Source organism: Cydia amplana, chromosome 9, assembly GCF_948474715.1.
Source record: "Cydia amplana chromosome 9, ilCydAmpl1.1, whole genome shotgun sequence".
Taxonomy (NCBI): Eukaryota; Metazoa; Arthropoda; class Insecta; order Lepidoptera; family Tortricidae; genus Cydia; species Cydia amplana.
This window is the reverse complement of record NC_086077.1, coordinates 18,118,618-18,141,791: the sequence shown is the minus strand read 5'-3', so window position 1 is coordinate 18,141,791 and position 23,174 is coordinate 18,118,618. Positions and strand designations below refer to the sequence as shown.

The 23,174-nt window shown below is 38.4% G+C and overlaps 1 protein-coding gene across 1 annotated transcript in view; it reads right to left on the bottom strand.

Annotated features, from left to right (window-relative positions):
- LOC134651239 (protein winged eye) overlaps positions 1–23,174 on the bottom strand; it is a 151,480-nt gene that overhangs the window by 60,829 nt on the left and 67,477 nt on the right. The window contains exons 2-7 of the mRNA XM_063506303.1: positions 14,994–15,076; positions 14,013–14,075; positions 9,408–9,513; positions 8,740–8,914; positions 7,842–8,031; positions 5,389–5,493 (exon numbers count right to left, since the gene is read on the bottom strand). Coding sequence (XP_063362373.1) covers positions 5,389–5,493; positions 7,842–8,031; positions 8,740–8,914; positions 9,408–9,513; positions 14,013–14,075; positions 14,994–15,051 — 697 coding nt within the window. The 5' untranslated portion in view covers positions 15,052–15,076. The remainder of the gene's footprint in view (positions 1–5,388; positions 5,494–7,841; positions 8,032–8,739; positions 8,915–9,407; positions 9,514–14,012; positions 14,076–14,993; positions 15,077–23,174) is intronic.

Below are 23,174 nucleotides of genomic sequence, written 5' to 3'. Positions count from 1 at the left end.
CCGAGTTGTTTATAACATCCGGAATTCTTAGAAATATGTACATACTAGTAGTAGATGAATGTGGCTTTCCATCAGAGAAGTGTCCATATGCTTCATGTGCCATTGCACATTCTGTCAGAATTTCTGTTGGAATTTCAGATAAAAAGTTCCTTATTGCACTTGAGGCATAACTAGCATAAGGAAAGCCACATATGTAACGTCCCATGGATAAAGGTACCTTATGGCGGTTGGCGCTTACGCTATTATTAACGCCGCTCCAATATTATTGCGGCGCTATGTGACGTAAGCGCCAGCGGCCATAAGGTACCTTTTACCGTAGGACGTCACATATGTATGCATATACCTAGTTGAATATACAGCGGGCCCAATGGAAATAACCCGCATGTAGGAAAACCGCAAACCAAACCATGCCATCCGCATACATAGATATGACTGTTTCATGGCTTTAGTTATGTTTTAAACTTTTAACTATTCTAACATTTCTAACCACACCACATTCTGACGCTTCGTCGGCAATCGAACTTTAAAAATCTCAATTTGTTTTGATATTTACTTGACATTACTCGCAGTAGTCGCAGCGCATCTAGTGAGAACCAATTCATAATATTCATATGTATGTGCAAATATTATGATGATAATGAAAGAGTCACATACTTTTCGTAGTAGGTATCTGTCAACCCGGTATTTGTTTTCTATTTGTTCGAATTTTTGTACGATTGTCATCTTCGCTAGACCCCCAGCCGGGCTAACACATGATTGGCGCGACATTATCTCGCCCGCCAGATAGACTACCCGTCCCTCTTTAAATTAATACAGTTAGAAAAAGACGGGTATCTATCTCGCTGGCGAGTTACATCGCTCCTCTCCTGTGCTAGGCCTACAGTTCGGAAATCCACACCGTCGCTGTCAGCAGCGATATACATATTATTAGACAGAGAAGTCTACTTCAGTAATCATTCCAATCCGGGTTGGGGACTATGATAGTCGACAGCGTAAACGAGTGGAGCCAGAGGGTATTCCGATCACTTTCGCTAATCATTGCCGTACAGAAACGAACGACCCACTATCCTTACTATGTAAACTCATGGTCGGCCTTATTTGCTAGCGGGCTGCGAAATATTACCATCTATTTTACTCGCACCAATATTTCAGCATGAGACTAAGTGCTAGAGTAAGACCAAAGAAAGTCTGCAGCGCTAAATTAAAAGTAGTTTTTAAAAATCAGTATGTGATACAGAAAATACTACTAGTGAAATTTCTACCATATTTACCGTCTATGAAAAAATTAAGCTGTGCATTATGGTTAAATAAATTTAATTCCAACAATAGATGTCACTATTAATACATAAATTAATATTGATAAATAACATTGGGAGAATGTGACATTTGGCATCATCAAAATTATTGAGCTTTTGTAATATCCGCGACGGCCTATTGGTAAACAGGTACAGAGGGCTTACCGCGAACACCAAGGTTCGCAAATTGCAGGCATCTGTCTCTTTTACTTCCATCAAGGCGTATTTAGATTGACAGAGAAATTGCCCGCAATTTGCGAACTTCGGTTTTCGGAAAACCTAAATAAACCATTAAAACAATAAACATATATTAAGAATAAATTTAAGCTTTAACTAGTAGGTACCCATGCCGTAAGCATAAGCATGGAGGCAGTGGGTTCGAGCTCGAAACCCTGTTAGTACCAATGAGTTTCTCAAAATGTTAGAGGAAGTTCATAAGGCCTACCTTATGAACTTCCTCTTATAGGCATCTTAATGCCTATACCTATTAGGTGCGTTCAATTTGTAGTGAAACCTTAATCTAAACCAATATTATATTATCTACATAATATGGTGCAAGTATTAAGATGTTTCCTTCCATTTACCCGTCATCAACTCCAAATTTTGTAAACATTGTCGTTTTTGAGCTTGAATCGCCTCGTGCTGATTTTATACTAGTGTAAAATTATTCGTCATGCAGAAAAGTAACTCCCGCACGCCAGTTTTGTAAGGTTTCAACGTGTTTTTTCCGTTCATCACAAAACACAACGAATATTTAAATGATTTTGACAAAGACATATCATAGTGAATGACGTTTACTGACTGCTAAAAAACATTGCAATATATAGATTTTTAATTCGCTGTCAAATTATTGCGCTGCAGACTTTCTTTGGTCTTACTCTAGAACAACTAAAAAAAAGATATCTCGAAATTTAAAGTGTTTGTATCTCCAAAAATGCAATACTGATCCAAGAGCGTCCCTAGATTTTACTCTCGGAGCATGTCTGATATTAAAATTGTAAATGTATTTACGTCAACTTGCCTCCCCTTGGCTGTCGGCTGGCAACCAACGCCCTTGTAGAAACTAGAGGGTCTAGAGGCAGATCGAATTTCTAATTTCGCGGTGAGCCTTCGGATTACCGCATCCAGCAGAGATAGGCCTAAACGACGCCAAATGAGGCATCTATTAGAAATTTATTTACATAGTAAAGATACATTTCCCACTTCCCACTTCGAACGAAGGTTATCCTTGCCCGCTCTCTCTTGCTTCCTCTTTTGGACTATGGGGACATTGCGACCCTGGACCTTAATGAGGAACTTCTTAATAAGATGGAGCGCCTGCAGAATGTCTGCATAAGATTTATATTTGGCCTGCGAAAATTTGACCATGTTTCATCGTTCCGTTCTCAGCTTGAGTGGTTACCTATCCGCCGCCGTAGAGACTTGCACACCTTATCTCTACTTTATAAGGTGCTGTTCTGCCCCTCTTCTCCAGCTTACCTTGCAGAGCGGTTTATATTTCTGGCGGATGGAAGTGACCACCGGCTGCGATCTAGTGCGGATCTTTCGCTCGCTATTCCTCCCCACAAACACCGGTCCTACAATAAATCATTCACGATACACTCTGTGAGGCTATGGAACGCGTTGCCATCTCCGCTGAGGCAGTGTCAGTCTGTAGCGTCGCTGAAGGCAAAATTAAAGAGGTTATGGCAATAATATTAATGTCAATTGAACGACACGTAGGTAGGATTGTGCGGTTATATATATTAATATATTTGTAGGTATTTAAATATATATATATATATATTTATTTAAATGTATGTATTAATATTTTTATGGATATATAATTGTTTCGTATATTTATACATGTATATGCCTTTGCACCTAATGCATCGCATTGTATTTAGTTATGTTTCTAGGGTTAGCTACTTCTTTTAAGTCTCGCCGTCATGTACAGTTTATCTTAGTTTGACTACCATTTCATAATGTATCTCTCAGTTACTTAAAGGTTAGCTGGAAGAGATCCCTTAACGGGATAAGTTCGCCTTTGTACACATTTACTGGATCATCTCTGTGTTATGTACTTGTTTTGTGCAATAAAGTGTTTACTACTACTACTACTACTACATTTGTAAATTAAATACTTTCTGAAATAAAACCTGTATTTATTGCACGTAATTAATCAAAGAAATTATCATTACATAAATAGGTTTATCTTATCATTATCGCCGATAGAATACATTGGTTCTGATAATCAAAATGCGTTACGATCAAGATTAAACCTAGATTAGACTTACAGACTTTGTAAAACAAAATTCGCAAACGAATACAGTATTCTTTTCTTATTACTTAAATCATAAATGTTTCATTTCTAAATAAATTCATGTGCTTCCAAAAAATGTCTTTAATGAAACATTGGCGACCGGTCTGGCCTAGTGAGTAGTGACCCTGCCTGTGAAGCCGCGGTCCTGGGTTCGAATCCCAGTAAGGGCATTTATTTGTGTGATGAGCACAGATATTTGTTCCTGAGTCATGGTTGTTTTCTATGTATTTAAGTATTTGTATATTTTAGATATCGTTGTCTGAGTACCCACAACACAAGCTTTCTTGAGCTTACCGTGGGGCTTAGTCAATTTGTGTAATAATGTCCTATAATATTTATTTATTTACAGCTACTTCATATAAAAATTAACTGTCACTCGACGCGACAGGTATAAAACATCGCTATAAAATAAACCGCATTATAATATGGAAAAATCGAACAGGAAACTAGAATCTCGTACCTATTGACTCAACGTTCATATTTCACGTCGCGTGACCGAGGCGATAACCACGATTTCGTTACGAACCCGCAATCAATTAAACATAAACACTACTTCATACTTTACCATTTCGAAAGCCGATTTTCGACTAGAACACTCGATAAGTCAACATGTAAAGTGATATTTAAATATGAAACGAAAAAAAGTGCCATTAAAATTTGGAACGATAAACAAATCACCCTGTATGTCCCAATTCATCAATTTTTGCCGTTTTCCTTTCAATGTACTTTTTTTTTCTATCAAGCGCATCGTAGTAAATACATAGTGGTACTAGGCTAGCAGAATCTATAGAGAGATATAGCATAACAGCGACACGAGTTTTGTGCGTGCTAGATATGCTATACCTACTTTATATGTGTGCAGTATTATCAACGCTTACAAAACACTTTCTAATCGAATACTTTGATCAACCAGTATAAATCCATTTGACAATAACGTATATTTGTTATATATCTTTAGGTCAGGTAAGACTGGTTATTACTAATATTGAGACTCGGCTTCTACAGTGAATGGAACCGTAGCCAGGTAGCGTATCAAACGTATCGAGCGACGCTAACGGAACAAAATATCAAGTAAGTACCAGGCTCACAGAATAGTCTAGGAGCTATATGATCGTACAATAACATATAATATGTTGGGCGTTGGGCAAAACATAATAGTACGTTTCGGAAATATGGTAGTCATTTTTAAACGACGAATATGTCGAACGGATAAAGAAAATATTACAATTTAGTCTAGATTCCTTACACCAATTATTTTTAACCGACGAAAAAAACGGAGGAGGTTCTCAAATCGACGCGTTTTTTTTTATGTATGACCACGCATAACTTTTTTACAGAGTAGTTCGATTTTGATAATTATTTTTTTATTGGAAAGGGTATACCTCGAAGTTGGTCCCATATAAATTTGGAAAAAAAAATCCAACCTTAAGGGTAAGAAAATAGGAAACTAAAAATGGAAAAATAAAAACTTTTTACAAAAAAAATAAAACCGGCTTCAAAAAGGATGAAATAAAATATTATTGAAGTCTATGCGTTACCAACTGATATGTTTGAAGTCGGTGCCAAGCCAAGTAGTAACAATACCAGTCAAAAGTAATCAGCTTTATGGCTATAAATCCCATTTTTGACTCGTATTGTTACTACTTGGCTTGGCACCGACTTCAAACATATCAGTTGGTAATGCATAGACTTCAATAATATTTTATTTCATCCTTTTTGAAGTCGGTTTTATTTTTGAGATAACATTTTCGCCGACTCATTAATTAGTAATGACTGTAATTAGGTACTTACCTAGGTCGTGCAAGCGTTGCTGCGCGTCTTTCTGGGAAAGAGCTGCTAGTAGGCCCGCGTCGCCGACTCGCTGCCGCGCCACCGCGATGCCGACGGGGATCGAACCTGCACCAACATTAGGTTAACATTTACTTGTGATAGGCAAATTAGACTCTCGCGCGAGCCACGAGACGAGCCACGAGACGAGCCGCGAACCACGCCACGAGACGCGAGTCCACCGCTTACATTCTCGTTCGGCTTGTCATTCGGTTATAAACCTTATGCCGTGCCGTTAGTGTTGAAATTATATTAGCTCGACGAGCTTGCGAGCCACGAGACGAGCCGCGAGCCCACCGCTTACACTCGCGTCTCGTGGCGCGGCTCGCGGCTCGTCTCGTGGCTCGCGCGAGAGTCTAAATTGGGGGTGACGACAAAAGCAGAGAAAAAAACATTAAGAGGAAAGGAGATGAGGCCACGTGACCGCTTCTCCATACAATCCTATACCTACACATATTTAATTAATAAATATTATAGGACATTCTTACACAGATTGACTATTTAAGTCCCACATAGGGTTTGCAATCCGGATCCGAAATGTATGAAATTATCCGGATCTGGATCCGGATCCGCGGATCTTCCCATACATCTCGGATCCGTCGTGCAAACCCTGGTCCCACAGTAAGCTCAAGAAGGCTTGTGTTGTGGGCACTCAGACAACGATATTATATAATATACAAATACATAGAAAATACCCAAGACTCAGGAACAAATATCTGTGCTCATTACACAAATAAATGGCCTTACCAGGATTCGAACCCAGGACCGCGGCTTCACAGGCAGGGTCACTATCCACTAGGCCAGACCAGTCGTCAAAACATATAGTAAATAGTTTCACGCAATTTTATGGATATTAACTACATATATCTATGAAAAGAAAGGGGGTATGACCTTTTTTCGACTTTTCAATTATCTACATATTGTAAAAGTTAGAAGCTTTTAAGCATTTGTATGTAGGTATGTAATTTGTTTTTCGCTCCTCAACTGTCAAATATTCAGAAGCAGTCATCCACTATTGTCTTGGACCCAACTCAGCATAATGCTCGCTGTAAAGAATTAGTCAGGTAGTACCTCCGGCCTGGTAAGCGGCTATCGTTGCTTATATGCCTGTAACCAAGGATGTTACGGAGCTCCGTTTCCGTTTCCGTTAAGTCGGAACTTCCGTTATTAGGGTATTACACATCCGTTTCTGTTCCGGTTCCGTTACTTTTGAAACGGAAGTTATATCGGATGTCAATGCTTAGCGCGGCAGCGGGACATGAGCGGTGTGCATCAAAAACAAACAGGTTTATACCAGTCATTCGCTCATAGCCCCGCTTGCCACGTGCTGCAGTAATTAGATGTTCTGGTTTATCCGTGTTTTTGAATTTAAAGTACGTATTCGTATGTGTTGTGTTGTGTAATGTATACCTACTGATAGTACTGACTCAGGCTCCGGTTCTGGTTCCGGTTCCGTTTTCGGTTCCGATTCCGTTTCTGGTTCCGATAAACTAAATTTAAAACATCTGGTTCCGCTTTCGGTTCCGATAAAACCACATCCGTTACATCCCTGCCTGTAACTACAGAAACATTTGGACAATGCATTCTGCAGCATTGCAATTAAACTTCAATGTCGTGGATAATTGATATTTCTTGCAGCAATGCATGCACTCATGCAGTCTACAGCAACGCTCCGCTGCAATGCTTTCTCAATTGGGATGTTACCTTTAAGCTGGGAGTCTAATAAACACAATACGCACTTCTTGCTGCGCGATCGAGTAAAAATATGTGTGTTTATTAATTTATTTTTTTACTTTCCTAGACAAATCCTTGAAAATCAGTATTTCTTTGTCAAAACTTGACTGACTGCCATTGATTAGAATTCGATTCCCTTACGTTATACAGAATACTACGCCCGTCTTCAAAACAACTCCCATAATCCCAACCAGTTTTCCAAAAGAAACAGACATACACACTCAAAGAAAGTGCGTAAAGGACGGTCGACATCAAAACTATGTTAACACTATGGCACCTTACGCCTTTGTGATACGGGGAAAACTGTATACATATTTTTGATTGGACACACGCTTTGTTGAAGACACACATCGCCGTCTCGCATACTATCATTCTCTGTCTACCAGGAGATTAGAAACGTTTGGAGTGAAATTAGAATATTCTAAATTCTGAAGCGCGTAGAATGATACCATTATCTATTTGTGAATCTTATTGCGAGGTAATAAGGGCTTTTAATGGTCAGATATACGTTTGTATGTATTGTTTGTTGTTGTTTGTATTGTTAGCATCAAGTAGTAGTAGCGAGGTAGGAATAGAGATGTGCAGATTGTGTAGGTATGAAATTATTCAATACATATAGTCAGTGATTTTCAACCTTTGGAACGCATCGCAACATTCGCAACCCCTTGAACCACCATACGTACCATTATTAAGTGATGCGGGTATTGCTGGCTCCGGCTTGGTACCAGGCGAGGCTTGCTCCAACTTGACAGCCACCAGTTCAGACAGCATGTGTTGAGGTTCGCGCTTCACTTGGACCTGCACGTTTTGTCCGGCCACGCCCAGCCAGGTTACGGGGTTGGTGCGGCTGCAACCGCCGTCCGCGTGGACGATCTGTGGAGAAGATGTGGAATTAGATTGAGCAATAAAGGGCTGTTTTCAAGAGAAACATGACATAAAAATAAATTACCTAGCCAGCCATTTTCAACCTTTTTATGCGAGCCACAACACGGTTTTGCCTTGTAGCCACAGGTAGAAAGATTAATTTACTTAAAGGTGACGTTTGGAATAATTCGGATGGCAAGGTTCACATATCCACACCAGAATCACCTCGCAGGCCACTGTGGGTAGACTTATGTATGAGATGTGCACTTAGCAATGCACTCGTGGTCTCAATACATCAGGAAATCAGGAATTGGGCAGGAGCCCAAATCAGTACTTTACAGCCACCTAAAGAGCCGGCGACCCGCAGGTTCAGAAGGTATGGCTAAATGAATTTGAATGAAAAATTTGAAGTGCATGGTCGAAGTGGTCGAATATAAACTGAATCATACTCGTAATTTTACGGTGCTTAGCTTGAGAAAGGAGATCTAGGCTCCCAGAAACATGTCGAGCGAAAGACACAAGCGAGTTAAACAAGATAGAGGCCAAGCATTGGTCTTGGTTAAAACAAAATTGTATGGGGTTAGTCAATATTTATATGTAGAACGCAAAGTGCTACCTCCCTTAATAAAATATGAAGAACAGAGATAGGGAGTGTGTGACTGTGAACGAGTACGAGTATAATATGTAAATGTATGTCCAATATGTCCATTAACCTACCTTTTTAGGAGAATTAGTGAGGCACGTATTACAGGCACGTTTCGCCTGCTCCGTCTTTATAGTCAAAGGCTGCATGACGTTTATTCCTTCTAGAAGTTGACGTTGATCACCAGGACAGCAGAGGTTGTCAGGAACACATTTCCCGAGCTTGCTGTCTTCCATTCTATTCGGATCCCTGAGGAGAAATAGTCATTAGCATACTTAGTGAACCCTAATATTGTCTAAGTAATAAGGGTGACGGCTGGTAGTAAGAAGAGCGGATTATTTTATTTGGAAAGCAATCGGCTGCAAAAAAATAAAATTACTGTCATTCTCAATTTACATTTTTGATGAAAAATATGGAAAACCCGACGATACCAATTGTATTCTATGTGCGGAAAATTTCTGATCCATTTCGGGAAAACTCAATTATAAAACACCGTATAAAGCTCAATGTTTTTCAAACTGTGTGTGTGTCGCGGCGGCTAGCCATAAATAATATGTAATAAAATCAGCTTCAAACAGTTAAGGTAGCGAAAAATTTTATGCCAAGGAGGTTGCAGCATAGATAAAGGTTGAAAAACACTGGCTTAATGAGTATGCCATTTGATGATTCGGTTAATTGAAATTATCGTGTATCAGCCATATAGCCATCAACACCATTTTTTTTATAGATTAAAACAACTTACTTGTCCAGCAATAGCCTCGAGTTCAATTCCAGTAGGGGGGAATTTGGCGGGGGCGTGGGCACGCCGAATGTAGACAGCGATGTCGAGAACAGACTCTCCGTGGTCACTGCAAACAAAGGATGGGGTTAAAAACTCACAATGGCAACATTTGTATTTTGTATACATATTTCACCCTATTCTATTCCGTTACTAAAAATTTTATAAAAAAAAATTTCCTTCATTATAAAACTTGTAGTATCGCTCGCAGACGTATAGTCTGCTTGTTAAAAAATTGGTATTCCGTTACGTACTGTCAGTCTGTGAAAACTGGTAATAAATTTAATGGAATTAGGGTTGCCAGATCGAAAAGCGTTATTATCGGGAAAAAATAAAAAAAAATCGGGATTTTGGGCCTTAAGTCGGGAAAATGAATGATTCAAATTAAATTAATTGTATTAACAACAACGATATATTACATTATTGGCACTACGTCAGCTGCTCTGCCCAATCTCGCCACGCGCGCCCCGTGCGCGCGCTGTCGGGCTCGACGCGGGTCGCTGGTTCGCTCGACGATAGTTCAGAACTTGAAATTATTGTTTTATAACGTGATGCTGTTTTTCGGGACAATTTTCACTTTGCCGGGAATCGGGAACACATGCTAAAAATCGGGAGAATCCCGGCGAATCCCGACCATCTGGCAACCCTAAATGGAATGGATAAAATAATAATAGGAGAAGCATGTGTTTCTGAGTAAAACACATAAAATAAAACAACTCAAATAAAAACAAGTAGTAAGTAAAAGTAAACTAATACATATGTTCCAAATTTTATTAAAATATAGCTTATAGTAAAGTTTTTATTTAACATGGCTGTGATAATGTTTTATTTTATATTTTTATCTATGGGTATTTTTGCCAGAAATAAAGATTTTGATTGATTGATTGATAATATTGATATGCTGGACAGACAGACGGACATTTTGGCTATGGAATTCTAAAAATGTAAAGTTTATGATTTTGCGGTACCCTTCTTAAGGCTTGGCCAGACACAGAGCGCGACGCAGCGACGCGTCCGCGCCGCGCGACCGCGGCACATGCTAACAGGTTACCGACGTCAAACAGACTGCGTCCCGCCGGTATCACGCCCCGCTTCTGTCGCGCCCCGCTCCGCGCGGCCCCTTGCGTCCGCGCAGCGCTGCGCCGCGCGGACGCGGCGGGACGCGGCGGGCCGCCGCGTTGCGCTGGGTCACATCAGTCGGATCGGACGTTAGGCAGCGAGCGGTGGCGCGCGGTCGCGCGCGCGATGAGGGCGTGTTGAGAGCGCGGTCCGCGCGCGCCCTGTTTGAACAGTCATCGCGTCGGCATCACGCGGCGCGGACGCGGCGCTGCGTCGCGCCAAGTCGCGCTCTGTGTCTGGCCAAGCCTTTAGAGCTATATTATCAACTGTGTTCACGCAAAAACCACTGACCTAAAATCTGCCCTTGCAGCTTACTACGCGTACGCCTATTCATGGTTAAAATATTCTATCATCCTATGGGGGAATAGCACAGATGCAAACGAGTTGTTTATTCTCCAAAAAACATGCGTAAGAATATTAGCAAATATCTATTGCCCTGACAGTTGCCAACCCTACTTCATAAAATTTAAACTCTTAACCTTAACTTCAATTTATATTTTTGAAATTTGCAAATTTGTACGTAAATACCCCGCTCTATTTAAAAAAATTGCTGACCAACCTAGACGATACGAATCGAGATATAAAAATAACCTTATACAGACAACAAACTCAAATCTGAAACTACATAGCACAAGCCCACAAAATATGGCCATAAAAATTTATAACAATTTACCTAACGAAATAAAAGACATCGAATTGGAAAAAATATTTAATAAAACTTTAAAACAATACTTAATCAAAAAATGTCATTACAGCTTACAGGAGTATTTTAATGAAAATGAGTAAACAGCAAATAAATATTAGGTACGCTGGTCTAACTTCTAAATACCTACTTGCGAGTAAATATAGCTGATCCATTTTACATAATCGTACTTGTTGTGTACCACGGTCTCGGTGCGAAAGAAAAATTTACATACCTACTTATTTGTATAATTCTAGAATATTTACTATTCAACCACCCTGCAATTGATAAAATTATGCTCGAAACGACTAGTATTGTTTACATATCTACCTGATTGCTGCGCCCATCAGGGTTTCATGTGTCATTTGTGTACCTACCTATACTCTTAAGTACTTGGAAAACCTGTAATGTACATGTGAATTGCAATAAATAAATACAATACAATACAATACAAAAACTTGGCGTCTCCGCCGCCGTACGTTCCACGGATTGACCTGTCATAAGCCACATCACATGTTGACAAACACTGAACCTAAGATATTAAGTAGTTTCTATTTCAATAAGACGATGACAAATATGAACTTCTATACTATTATATCCGAATTTAAACCCTATTTCTAGGAGCATTCACAGTTAAAAAAGAAGTAACCGCCGAAAGTGGTCATTGGCACCGAGTTCGGACTTTCGATTGTCACTGGCACCGCTAACCCCTGCGTGATTATGGGGCCCTGGTACCTCTGATTGGGAAAGTATCGAAAAAAAGTTTGACTGCGTGACGTCATTGCTGTTGTGATTAACGGTGTATGATTCAGTTTGTTGAAATCTGAACTTTATTTGTAATAGATTACAATCCATATCATAAGATTTCAAGTTAACATGGGTTACTAACATGGTCATGGTTACATGGTCAGTGCTTATGTTTGTAACTTTGAACTGCCTACTAATTTTTAAGACCTTGTACAAGGTGAGCCAAGATGAAACGAAATAAAACTATGTATTGAATTGATTTAAATTTCTAATATATGTACCTACCTAACTATGTCAGTAGGTACTCTTCTCAGTCTATGTACTCTATGTACAAACTGCAACACTCCTAAATGTCCACCGGTGGACCTTATTACAAAAGGCATAGGGTTCACCGATGTACAACTTAACAATGTGGGCGATGGTATGTCGCCCGCAGCGATACACATCACGACTCACGTACGGGTGTCGGGAAGATTCGTGTTATTTGCATTTGGACTGATTGGACTATTATCTTTTTGTATTGTTTGGAAATTGCTTCACTTTGTCTATTGTTTCTCGGCGTGCAGCTTGCTAAATTATGCGGTAGTAACTCATCATTCTCTTATAAAACATGCAATAACACAAAAACACAAGATTTTAATTTTGGTGAAGATTTTTTCAATCTGTCGATAAAACTTGGTCGTGGTCGTGAGATAGAGTCCCTATTTCGCACAATAAAATATAAATATACCTAAGCGTAATTTCATCTTATGTACGAAACAAAATGTAATACGTATACGAAACAATCGAAACATACATTTTTGCGAGATAAGTTTTGATTTCATAATTATTTCGCTAGCTCTTCAAACCAGCCTATTTTTATCCAAATCAAACGATAACATTTGTTTTCACATTACTTACAAGTTTTCAACGACTTAATAATTATACATTATACATACGTAACTCTCGTAAGTGATTCCTCCATTAAGCCCAGACATTTCTTTTTAATTTTACTACAAGTGTCAATTTTCATTCCCAAGCCCCCTTTCATCATAACAAAACATCCAATATACATGCGCGCCACATGTGCGCACGAGTCGGTCCGAATGACACCTCATAATTACTCAGACGACCAAAATCCTTGTTGAAAACTCGATCTTATCCATTTGTCTTAAGGTTCACGATGTTGTTGGATGAGATAGGTCATTCTTTTGTTTTCCATTTGTTTGTAGAAACATATAAACTTACGACCCTATCCCTCTTGTAATAGGGTTCACTATGGTAAGATAAGTCGTTTTGGGTTTGGGTGTGAGATCCCCCAGGGTCCAACGCAAATAGACGAGTCCCTAAGCATGACGTCATTTAGAGCTTTTGCCGTGGAAGCGTGGAACAGACGCAGGGGGATAAACTTAAACAAATGTGCTAATGTTTTTCTATTGAAGAGTTCCTTTGGATATCTTCCTAATGTATCATCAGATCAGCTCCATATTAGCAAATTGATTGTATTATTTGTCATCGGACATACAGAAGTATGCCAAATTTTTGCTCTATCAGACAATTCAGACACCGGAAAGGGGTTCAAATTTAAATGTATTACAAGGAATACGCGTGAAACTAAATAAAAGTATCGGAGGAATTGCTACAAAACTAATTAGATTGCTGATGCATATTTCTGTTTTAGATAACCAAACTTTTGAGGCCAATTAAAATAAAATAGGATAAATGATTAGCAATTTAGGATCATTTCAAAATAGACTAATAAATAACGACTTAGCACTGACTAGCACGATATTAATTCTTGGATTAGCAAAGTGATACTTTTGTATTAATGCATGTTTTATAGATATAACCAAGTGAAGGCAAAGCTTTTGAAGGCAAATTATCTAGATTAAAATAGGATAGGAAGCGAAATACGTTTCCAGGATCGTAGCAAGTGGAAATCCATGGCCTCTGCCTACCCCTCCGGGAAATAGGCGTGATTATATGTATGTAAAATAGGATAACATTATTAAACTGTTACATAAATATACCTATTATGTTACCTTTGTGCAGCGTGGGTCGGTTGCCCTGCGGAAACAGCGAGTACAGCGGAAACCGGGGTACACCTGGAAATAGAGCCCCATTTTACTCTACATTGTACCTACTAGCAACTATACACTATACAGCAGTGCAAGTGTTAATTTAAACGTCAAACTTCTATTCAATTATGACGTATAAATAACACTTGCACTGCGTGTGCTATCAAAATCGTTGCAGACTTATTTTGGTCTAACTCTACATACCCTCAATTTTGAGACGAGACAAATAGAAACATTTTTTTAATTAATCTCTGTGTGTGTGAATAATAATATAATTTTAATTACACATTATTGTAATCCATACAACTATTAGTGCATCATAAATATATCAGACATAGGAACCCGTGGGCCAAATTTTCTTGACAGGTTGTCAAGTTGCCATGTTGGAGGCGATCACTATTATATAGAACTATCGATAATTGAGTTTATCGATATAGGAAGCCCTACCTGTCAAGAAAATTTACCCCACGGATTCCTATGTCTGTACATCATACATATGTATATAAGATAAGATAAAAGATAGTTTATTCAAGTAGGCATAATTACAATGCGCTTATGAACGTCAAATAAAGCTAGGTAGACCGGCTCCAACCCTACACCTCTGCCCCGAGAAGATTTAAATCCCCCCTCAATTGGAGGAGGGTATCCCATTATGGGACCGGCAACAAACTCGGCGGGACACATCTTTTCAAAAATAATTACATCTTATAATTAACATGCATTACGAGAAAATAAGGAAAAAAAATACAATTTAAATCACTAGAATTCATGCAATTATACACATAAGGTGTAATAGAAATTTGATTTAGAAAATATACATATGTACATGGAATCATACAAATTCGTAGCTCTTTCAGAAAACATATCAAATTCTTACAAAAGGAAAAGAAAATAAAGTTATTAAAAGAAATGGGAATGGGAATATATATGTAGTTATGTACATACCTGGCTGGAGGTCAGAGGGCGGGCGGGTGCGGGCGCCCCCCGCCGCCCCGCCCAGCATAGCTCCGAGCGATACACCTCACCACCTGCGGACAATACAAATAAATGTTAATTAAAATACAGTTGCATAATTATAGATTGTACAACGAAAACATAAAACAATAACGCAGCGGTCCGTAAGCTGTTTGAAGTGTTTGAACCTAACATGCTCCGTGTTCCTATTAGGATATTTTGCCGTCATATTTTATAGCGGCCTATACAAAATAATACGGCTAAATATGGATTATTTTATATGGAGAAGGCCGCTAAATAAGAGGGGTGAAAAGGGTTTAAAAGAGACATCCGTGACCCATTACATTTTCAACCTTTTTGATTGATTTCCGAGTTGATTAATACCAGGAATTACGTTCGAATGCGATTGCGAAATGGAATACAAATTGAAATTTCAACGAAATCGGAACATGATATTTATTTTAAAATTGCGGTTTAAGCTATTTCGCAGAATTATATTTGAATACCCTGGACTTCAATCATGTTTAATTCAAAATAGTACAGTCACCTGCAATCATATTGCTCTACAAATAAGATCGTGTCTGATATTTTTGCGGCCTCCGTTGTGTAACATATTATTGCAGATGACTGTACCTATGTATTTGTATTATTTCATCAGGTTTTGATCATACAAATAAATGAACTAATAGACTACAAATCCGAAGCGCTCCCACATACCTAGCTATACGCTACAACGACAAAGTTCCACGACTTCCGAAGCGTACGTTTTGTTGCATTTTCGTTCACGTAACCGTTGCTGTTGCAATAGCAAACAGAGAGCAGGCGAACCAATATATCTATCTATCTAATCTAATCTAATACCTTTATACGAGCAATTCTTGTTTATTTATTTATATGTATATTTATTTATATATATTTCGGGGACGTCGGAAACGGCTCGAACGATTTCGATGAAATTTGCTATATGGGGGTTTTCGGGGGCGATAAATCGATCTAACTAGGTCTTATTTCTGGAAAAACGCGCATTTTTGAGTTTTTATATGTTTTCCGAGCAAAGCTCGGCCTCCCAGATATTATATGCGTCACTCGTATCAAGGAGATCGCCAGTCGGAGTAGACAGTTTATTATTAGGGCCAGTGGTTTATACTCGTATATGTAGGACCAAGCGGCCTGAACCGCCGGCGGTGAACTTGCCCGCAGGTCATTTTACATTGGCACTCAAAACTCAAACTGTTCAGCAATCACAATAGTTCGGTGACTTGTCTGACGTCTGACTACCGAGACGGTATTGAGTAATCGAATGTTGGTCGATTTGAAAGTGAGAAGCGACGCGAGCTACCAGGGTAGCAGATTTTGGAGGAGATATTCATAATTTGGTAGTTAGTGCGCGGTGACGTCATAGGTCAGTTACGCGAGTCTTGAAGATATAAGTAGGATAGGATAGGATAGGATGTATCTTTTAACACTGGGCGGTACACCGAGAAATTCAGTAAAATGCTGCAAATGATGTTAAAGGTATGAAAATCGGTACGATTGATCTTTAGAACATTTGAAACATTTTGACCCGAAGCACCAACAAATAAAATAAAAACGAGAGGAGTTATGACGATGACGTCATCTTTTTTTGTATGGAATTTAAAAAAAAATTTAGAAACCTATCGTGTGTGGTATTAAACGAAAGGGCTTTCTGAGCCGATTCCAAAAATATATCACATCACTACATGTTAGTCATTTTTATTAAATTATAATAAAAATAATTATGTAAGAATTAACTGAAAAAACTCACCTTTAATGCTCCCCCTTTCCCCGAGTTCTCCACTCATCAGAACTTTTTCTTACTTAAAGCTTAGATATGTATTACCAAAGGAACATGTAAACCAAGTTTGAATACTCTTATTTTACCCGAATGACATTATACTTACTCGTATTGAGTAATTCGGCAGGGGTATTATTACACTTTGTAAAATTGAAAAAAAAAAACTAAATGTAAATATTTTCAAGATTGCTTTATTAGGATTAGATATGAGGAAATTAGGTATAATTTGAGGTATATTTTACAAAAAAATATTGAACGGTATTGTATCTGGAGAAGCCCTGCCCTAGTAGCACGGTCGCATTTTTATCGTTTATCACCATGCCTGTCACGTTCTAACAAGTATGTAAGTGCGAAAGTGACGGGCATAGTGATAGTCGATAAAAATGGATCCGTGCTGAGCCCACTGCTGGTGTGTTTTGAAAATTATTTTTATTATAATTATATTTTTTTTACTAAAATGTGTTGATGTGATATATTTTCGGAATCGGCTCAGAAAGCCCTTTCGTTTAATACCACACACGATAGGTTTCTAAACAATTTTTTTTTAAATTCCATACAAAAAAAAGATGACGTCATAACTCCTCTCGTTTTTTTTTGTTGGTGCTTCGGGTCAAATTGTTTCAAATGTCCTAAAGATCAATCGTACCGATTTTCAGACCTTTAACACCATGTTCAGCGTTTTTTGGCGAACCGCTATAGCTATTTGAATGTATGTTGAAATTGTGTTTGCAAATAGGGACTGATTATTTTTTGTCTTTTGAGATACATTTTTAATCTAATCTAATTTAAATGAGTACATTTAAGTCGCATGCGGTTAGAACTTAAGTCTCATTATTTAAACTCAAGAGAAAACAAACCAAGGCTTCATAGTTAATATCTAAAAGCTTTTAGATATTATTATGTTGTATGTGGTTCGCGTGTGTGGTTCGGTATCAAATTGAAACTGACATCTATGCCCTTGACTGCACAATTTAACAATAATTTATTTATTTATTCACCATTCATTTGCTGTCTGGAATCTTCGTCTTCCACCATTGTATATTGAACTACGGATGCATATAGATTATATGAAACTAAGTATCACAATATACAAGTATGTATTAGGTTATAAAGACTATTAAAAAACGGGTCATCAAGTTGAAATAGACTGCGTCGTGTTAGCAGTCTATACCTCGTGTTTATACGTCCCTGGTACGTTAGGTCTAGGTTCTAGACTTCTAGACGCACTAGACTAGCGTCTGGCTAGGACGGGCTTGCAAGTTTCAAACCGGTTTTATCGCTCGAATGATTATATTTTTTACTAATCTCAAATTATTGTTGATGCAGAAACACTATTTACATTGTGCAACGCGGGGGGGATACTTAAGTGAAGTACTTATTGGAAATGCGGGGGAGGGGAATGAAAGACCCGAAATTACAGTATTCTTACCCCCGGAGTTACACACAAATCACACAATGAATAGGTTGCCTTACTTTAATGCCCACACTAATTTTAGTGTTTTGTGCCTAACATGTTTAGGCACTATAAAGATTATCTATGGCATGTAGAAAAAGCCGTGGGAGCGACCAGACCAGACACAATGAGTGACGTCACAAGACGGATGGCGCCTTTTACAACTGTGCGACTAATTAATCGCAAGTGTATCTACACGATTATTAATCGCATCGTCTTGAGAGAGTGGCAGCTTTGGGAACCGGGGAAACTTTTTTAGGGTTCCGAAATAAGGTAAATAAACCATAAGTATCTTATAGAATCACTCGTCTGACTCTATGTCCGTCTGTCTCAGCCAATTTGCTCCGAACATACCCAAAGATGAACAAAAAAATGGACGTTGAACATGGCAATGATGGCAACATCTAATGGGGGGAAATAAAAATATTAGTTTCGCAAACTATGTATTTATAATGCGTTTTACATTAAATTGAAGAGCTTGTTATGATAATCTCTATAATTTAAAACAAACAGATATAGTTATTTAAGAGTAAAACGCGAAAATTTACCAATCCTTAAATATCTTCGAAATTAATAGGCCTAAAAACATTTGGACATTTTGGACCAAAAATACAGTAACTTGTTATTTAGATTCCTATATATTACACTATTACAGCAAAGCCCATAAGGAACCGTATTCGATCTTACAAAAAAATAGCTAGATAGGTATTGCATACAATTGTATTTTGTACGGAACCTTTGTAGGGGCTCGAATCCAACTCGCTCCTGGCCAGTTTTTTACAATATGTTGATTAATGGATGTGCGATATCGTTGGATCTGCTGAATTTCTGATGCCCGATGATTTATTGTCGTCAGTCGTGAGTGATTTAGTTATTCTGCAATACATCAACCGGTTGAAACTGGTTGAAACAGTGAAAGATAACTGAAAGTGCATTGTGTTTTGTTTTTCGTAGTGACTATGTAGATACCTATTGTGGCAATGACTAACAAGCCAATTCGAACGTACACTGATATCAGAATATGTAACATCTATACATTATCATAGAGAAATATAGTAAGACAAGAGTGCTCACTCCATACATCAGTTCAGACTATTAATTTCAGTGTCTACATCTAGCATCGAGTAGCGGAACTATCAGTACTGCTACTTGACAATAGATGTAGCACCGACCGGAAAGTCTTATCTCAATAGCATAAGACTTTCCGGTCGGTGCTACATCTAATGTCAAGTAGCAGTACTGATAGTTCCGCTACTCGATGCTAGATGCTATTATAGTCTTTTTGGTACTAAAACTGATGTATGGAGCAGGGATGTTGCGGATGCAGATTTTTTGACATCCGCGGATGCGGATGCGGATGCGGATATTTAAAGGCTCACATCCGCGGATGCGGATGCGGATGCGGATGTCAAGATTAGGTACTTAGAAAACGTCAAATATTACAATTTAGTATTTTTTTTTTTTTTAAAACGTAACGTTTAGTATTTGAGCAAGAATATAGGTGCGTCATATTTAATAAACAGTAACTTGGCCGACTTTTCTGGATCTAGACGATTTCGTTATAGGTAATGACGAAATTACCTAGCACTTACGCCGCCGCTCTTAAGACGTTCCTGGGCCGACTTGTTCGACATCCGCATCCGCATAAGCTCCGCATCGATTTCATGCGGATGCGGATGCGGATGCGGATGTTGAAAATAATGCGGAAGTTCCGCGGTTGCGGATGCGGATGCGGATGTTCGCAACATCCCTGGTATGGAGTGATCACTCTATGTATTTTTTTCTCTATGACATTATATACGTTGTTCAATTTAAAGAGATAGTAAAGAGCCCTCTCTTTCTAAAAATGTACACGGGGTAAAGTAAAGGCAGACGAGAGATGGCGGGACGACTTGGGACACATTCTACATGAAACGGTGGGGAATGACAAGCGAGTGAGGCCTTCGCTCAAGTCAGCAGGTATCTAATCTAAGTTATCTTGTGTTAGTTCTGAATAACATAATTAAACCTTTTAATGATGTACGATTTTCGAATTGCAGGAAGACCTTTTATTTATAGGGCAATCGGACACCTTAATAAATCCAACTATAAGTTCAATTCATCGTTTTACCAGCTAAGAACGACTGTAAGAGTCATAAATGTTACTGCCCGACTACCCACATAGTTAAATTATACGACACCACAATCAAAATCCTACAACAGAAACTGCACCAATCCCTTTAGACATTATAAACCGTATTGTAATGTTAATCAACATTTGGATGATTACTGTAACGTAAATAAAATCCATATTCCTTCCAATATAAACCATACTAGCTTGAGTTAAAGTCTAAAATACCCAGTATATTAACAGAAATTAGCGTATTTTCAAATATGGTACGTTTGAAGACTGTTTTTCAATATAACTTAGCAAACTTGAACCTTAACACATTGAGTTTAAAGCCTATAATCACTATAGTCAGATGTTCGTAGACTGCTCCTTGTTATGTAACTGACCTAACCTGAACCTTACCACGTTGAGATAAGGTCTGGGATAGGCGTAAAGTATGAGACAGAATTCCAAGAAGGCCTAATCCGTACGTAAACGGTAGAGAGGAGTGGGTTCGCCGGTTAGAACGTTGTTATTTATTTGGCATACCGAACTTGGGACTCGGTAAAACCAGTATAGAGATTTTTCCTTAATACCACCTCAGTCCGCTCACACTATTAACTGACAGTTCGTAAACCTTATTACAAAAGGCATAAGGTCCAACGATGGATAGTTAAGAGTGTTGTTGTTTGTACCATGAGCAAGTTTAAATAGTTTTCCTAAGCTTTACTTTTGAGCTTTTCAATTCATTAGGTACCTATGCAGTATTTTATATGAATGAATGCATTTTTTAACCGTTTTTAGTAGGGTTATCAATCTAACCTAAGGCAAAGGCTTCTACAGAATGCATTTTACAAAGCTTTAGAAAAATCAACGGTAGAAAAACGCGTTCCGTAAATTGGCAAATAAAAGATCAGGCAGACCTATTTCGAAGTTGCGATACTTGCGATATGATACCTCCGACAGACAAATCCTGGGACCGGTCTTGTACAAACAGCAACACTCTTAACTAGGGCTTCCAAATACCGGACTACTCACAATACCGGTATTAATACAGAAACTGTCTTCGTCAATACCGGGATCCCGGGATCCCGGTATTGGATATGAATCGCTTACAAATTTATAGTTTTATTAAAAAAGGGACTTAAAAAGGCTCACTGGAATACCAGATATGTCCTAAAAGCTATTACAACAATAAACAATCAAACAATAATTTTATTTCATACTCCAGAGTCCAGTAGGGCTAAGATGGCCGGCTCTTTATCATTTGTCACCATGGCTGTCTCTTTCGCACTTACATATTTGCTAGAACGTGACAGCCATGGTGATAAATGATAAAAAGCCGGCCATCTTAGCCCTACAGGTTGGCACTAATCATATCCAATTTGTTGACTTCACGTCACCAGTCACATTTTTAGTCCAACTTAACCAACCAGAACACTTTTTTTCAAATTTCCGTAAAAATTGGTTTGCCATTATTACAGTTATCCTTGCTCTTTCGTTTTATTTTTTGATAAAATTATAAGAACTAATTATGTTAATGTCACTATCATCAATAATCATTATATTCATCACTCACAAAACTTCAGGATTCATCCACCACCAACCACCAAATATTTATCTGACGCATAGGCAACGATTTTGTAACAATTATAAAATGAGTGCTAGATGCCAGTTGTTAGAGTACCAGTAGACCATTGTACATTTTGCCACGATTTTGATATCATACGCAGTACAAGCGGGCCAGGTGTTCAAAATGATCTTGACGCGATTTTATTGTTAAGGGAATAAGAGCGTGTTTAGGTAATTTTGAACACCTCGCCAGCTTAGCAACTTCTGCTCTGCTGCTGAGTGTACGTCATAATTTCATAGAAGTTCGACGTTTAAAATAACACTTGCACCTCGTGTGCTATCAAAATCGTTGCAGACTTTTCTTGGTCTAACTCTAGATGCGTCTGACGTTTAGTAAGCTTTTTGATACAGCCGAATATAATGGATTTAAAGGGTTTATACTGCACATTTCCCTCGTTTTTTTAAAATACCGGGATCCCGGTATTGCATTTAAAAATACCGGTATTGAAAAATGCGTTTAAAAAGACGGGATCCCGGTATTTCGGGATCCCGGGATCCCGGTATTGGAAGCCCTACTCTTAACTGTCCATCAGTTGCCTTTTGTAATAACATAAGCTTTACCGATGGACAGTTAACAGTGTGGGCGATGGTACCGACCGAGGCGATTGCTTAGGAAGCATTTGGAGCACACAACCTTATAATTTATTCTTCACAACTCTCACTGTTTAATAGGAACAATATTCCTTTTTCCTTTTTTTTCTTTTCCGTCCCTTCGATGATGAGCGGTAAACCTCCTTTGTGTTTTTTTTTTCAATGCTTATTAGTTTCTTGTTTTTATTGGTTAACTTATTCAAAATTCAAATGCAGTTCGGTAACAATAAGTTGTTTCGTTTTTGTGACGTAGTTTAAGTTAACAATGGGACGGTTTGTACAGATTTTGTTTTGTATGAATTTATGAGTTGCCGCAAAGTTGAAAAGTTTAACAGACTTCTGAAAGAGGAGGTTATCAATTTTGCTTTTTCTTTTAAACAAGCCGTTTCAAAAATATATTTGCACGGCCATAAGGACAGTAATGTCAATGTTTTTAGGGTTCCGTAGCCAAATGGCAAAAAACGGAACCCTTATAGATTCGTCATGTCTGTCTGTCTGTCCGTCTGTCTGTCCGTCCGTATGTCACAGCCAATTTTCTCCGAAGCTATAAGAACTATACTGTTGAAACTTGGTAAGTAGATGTATTCTGTG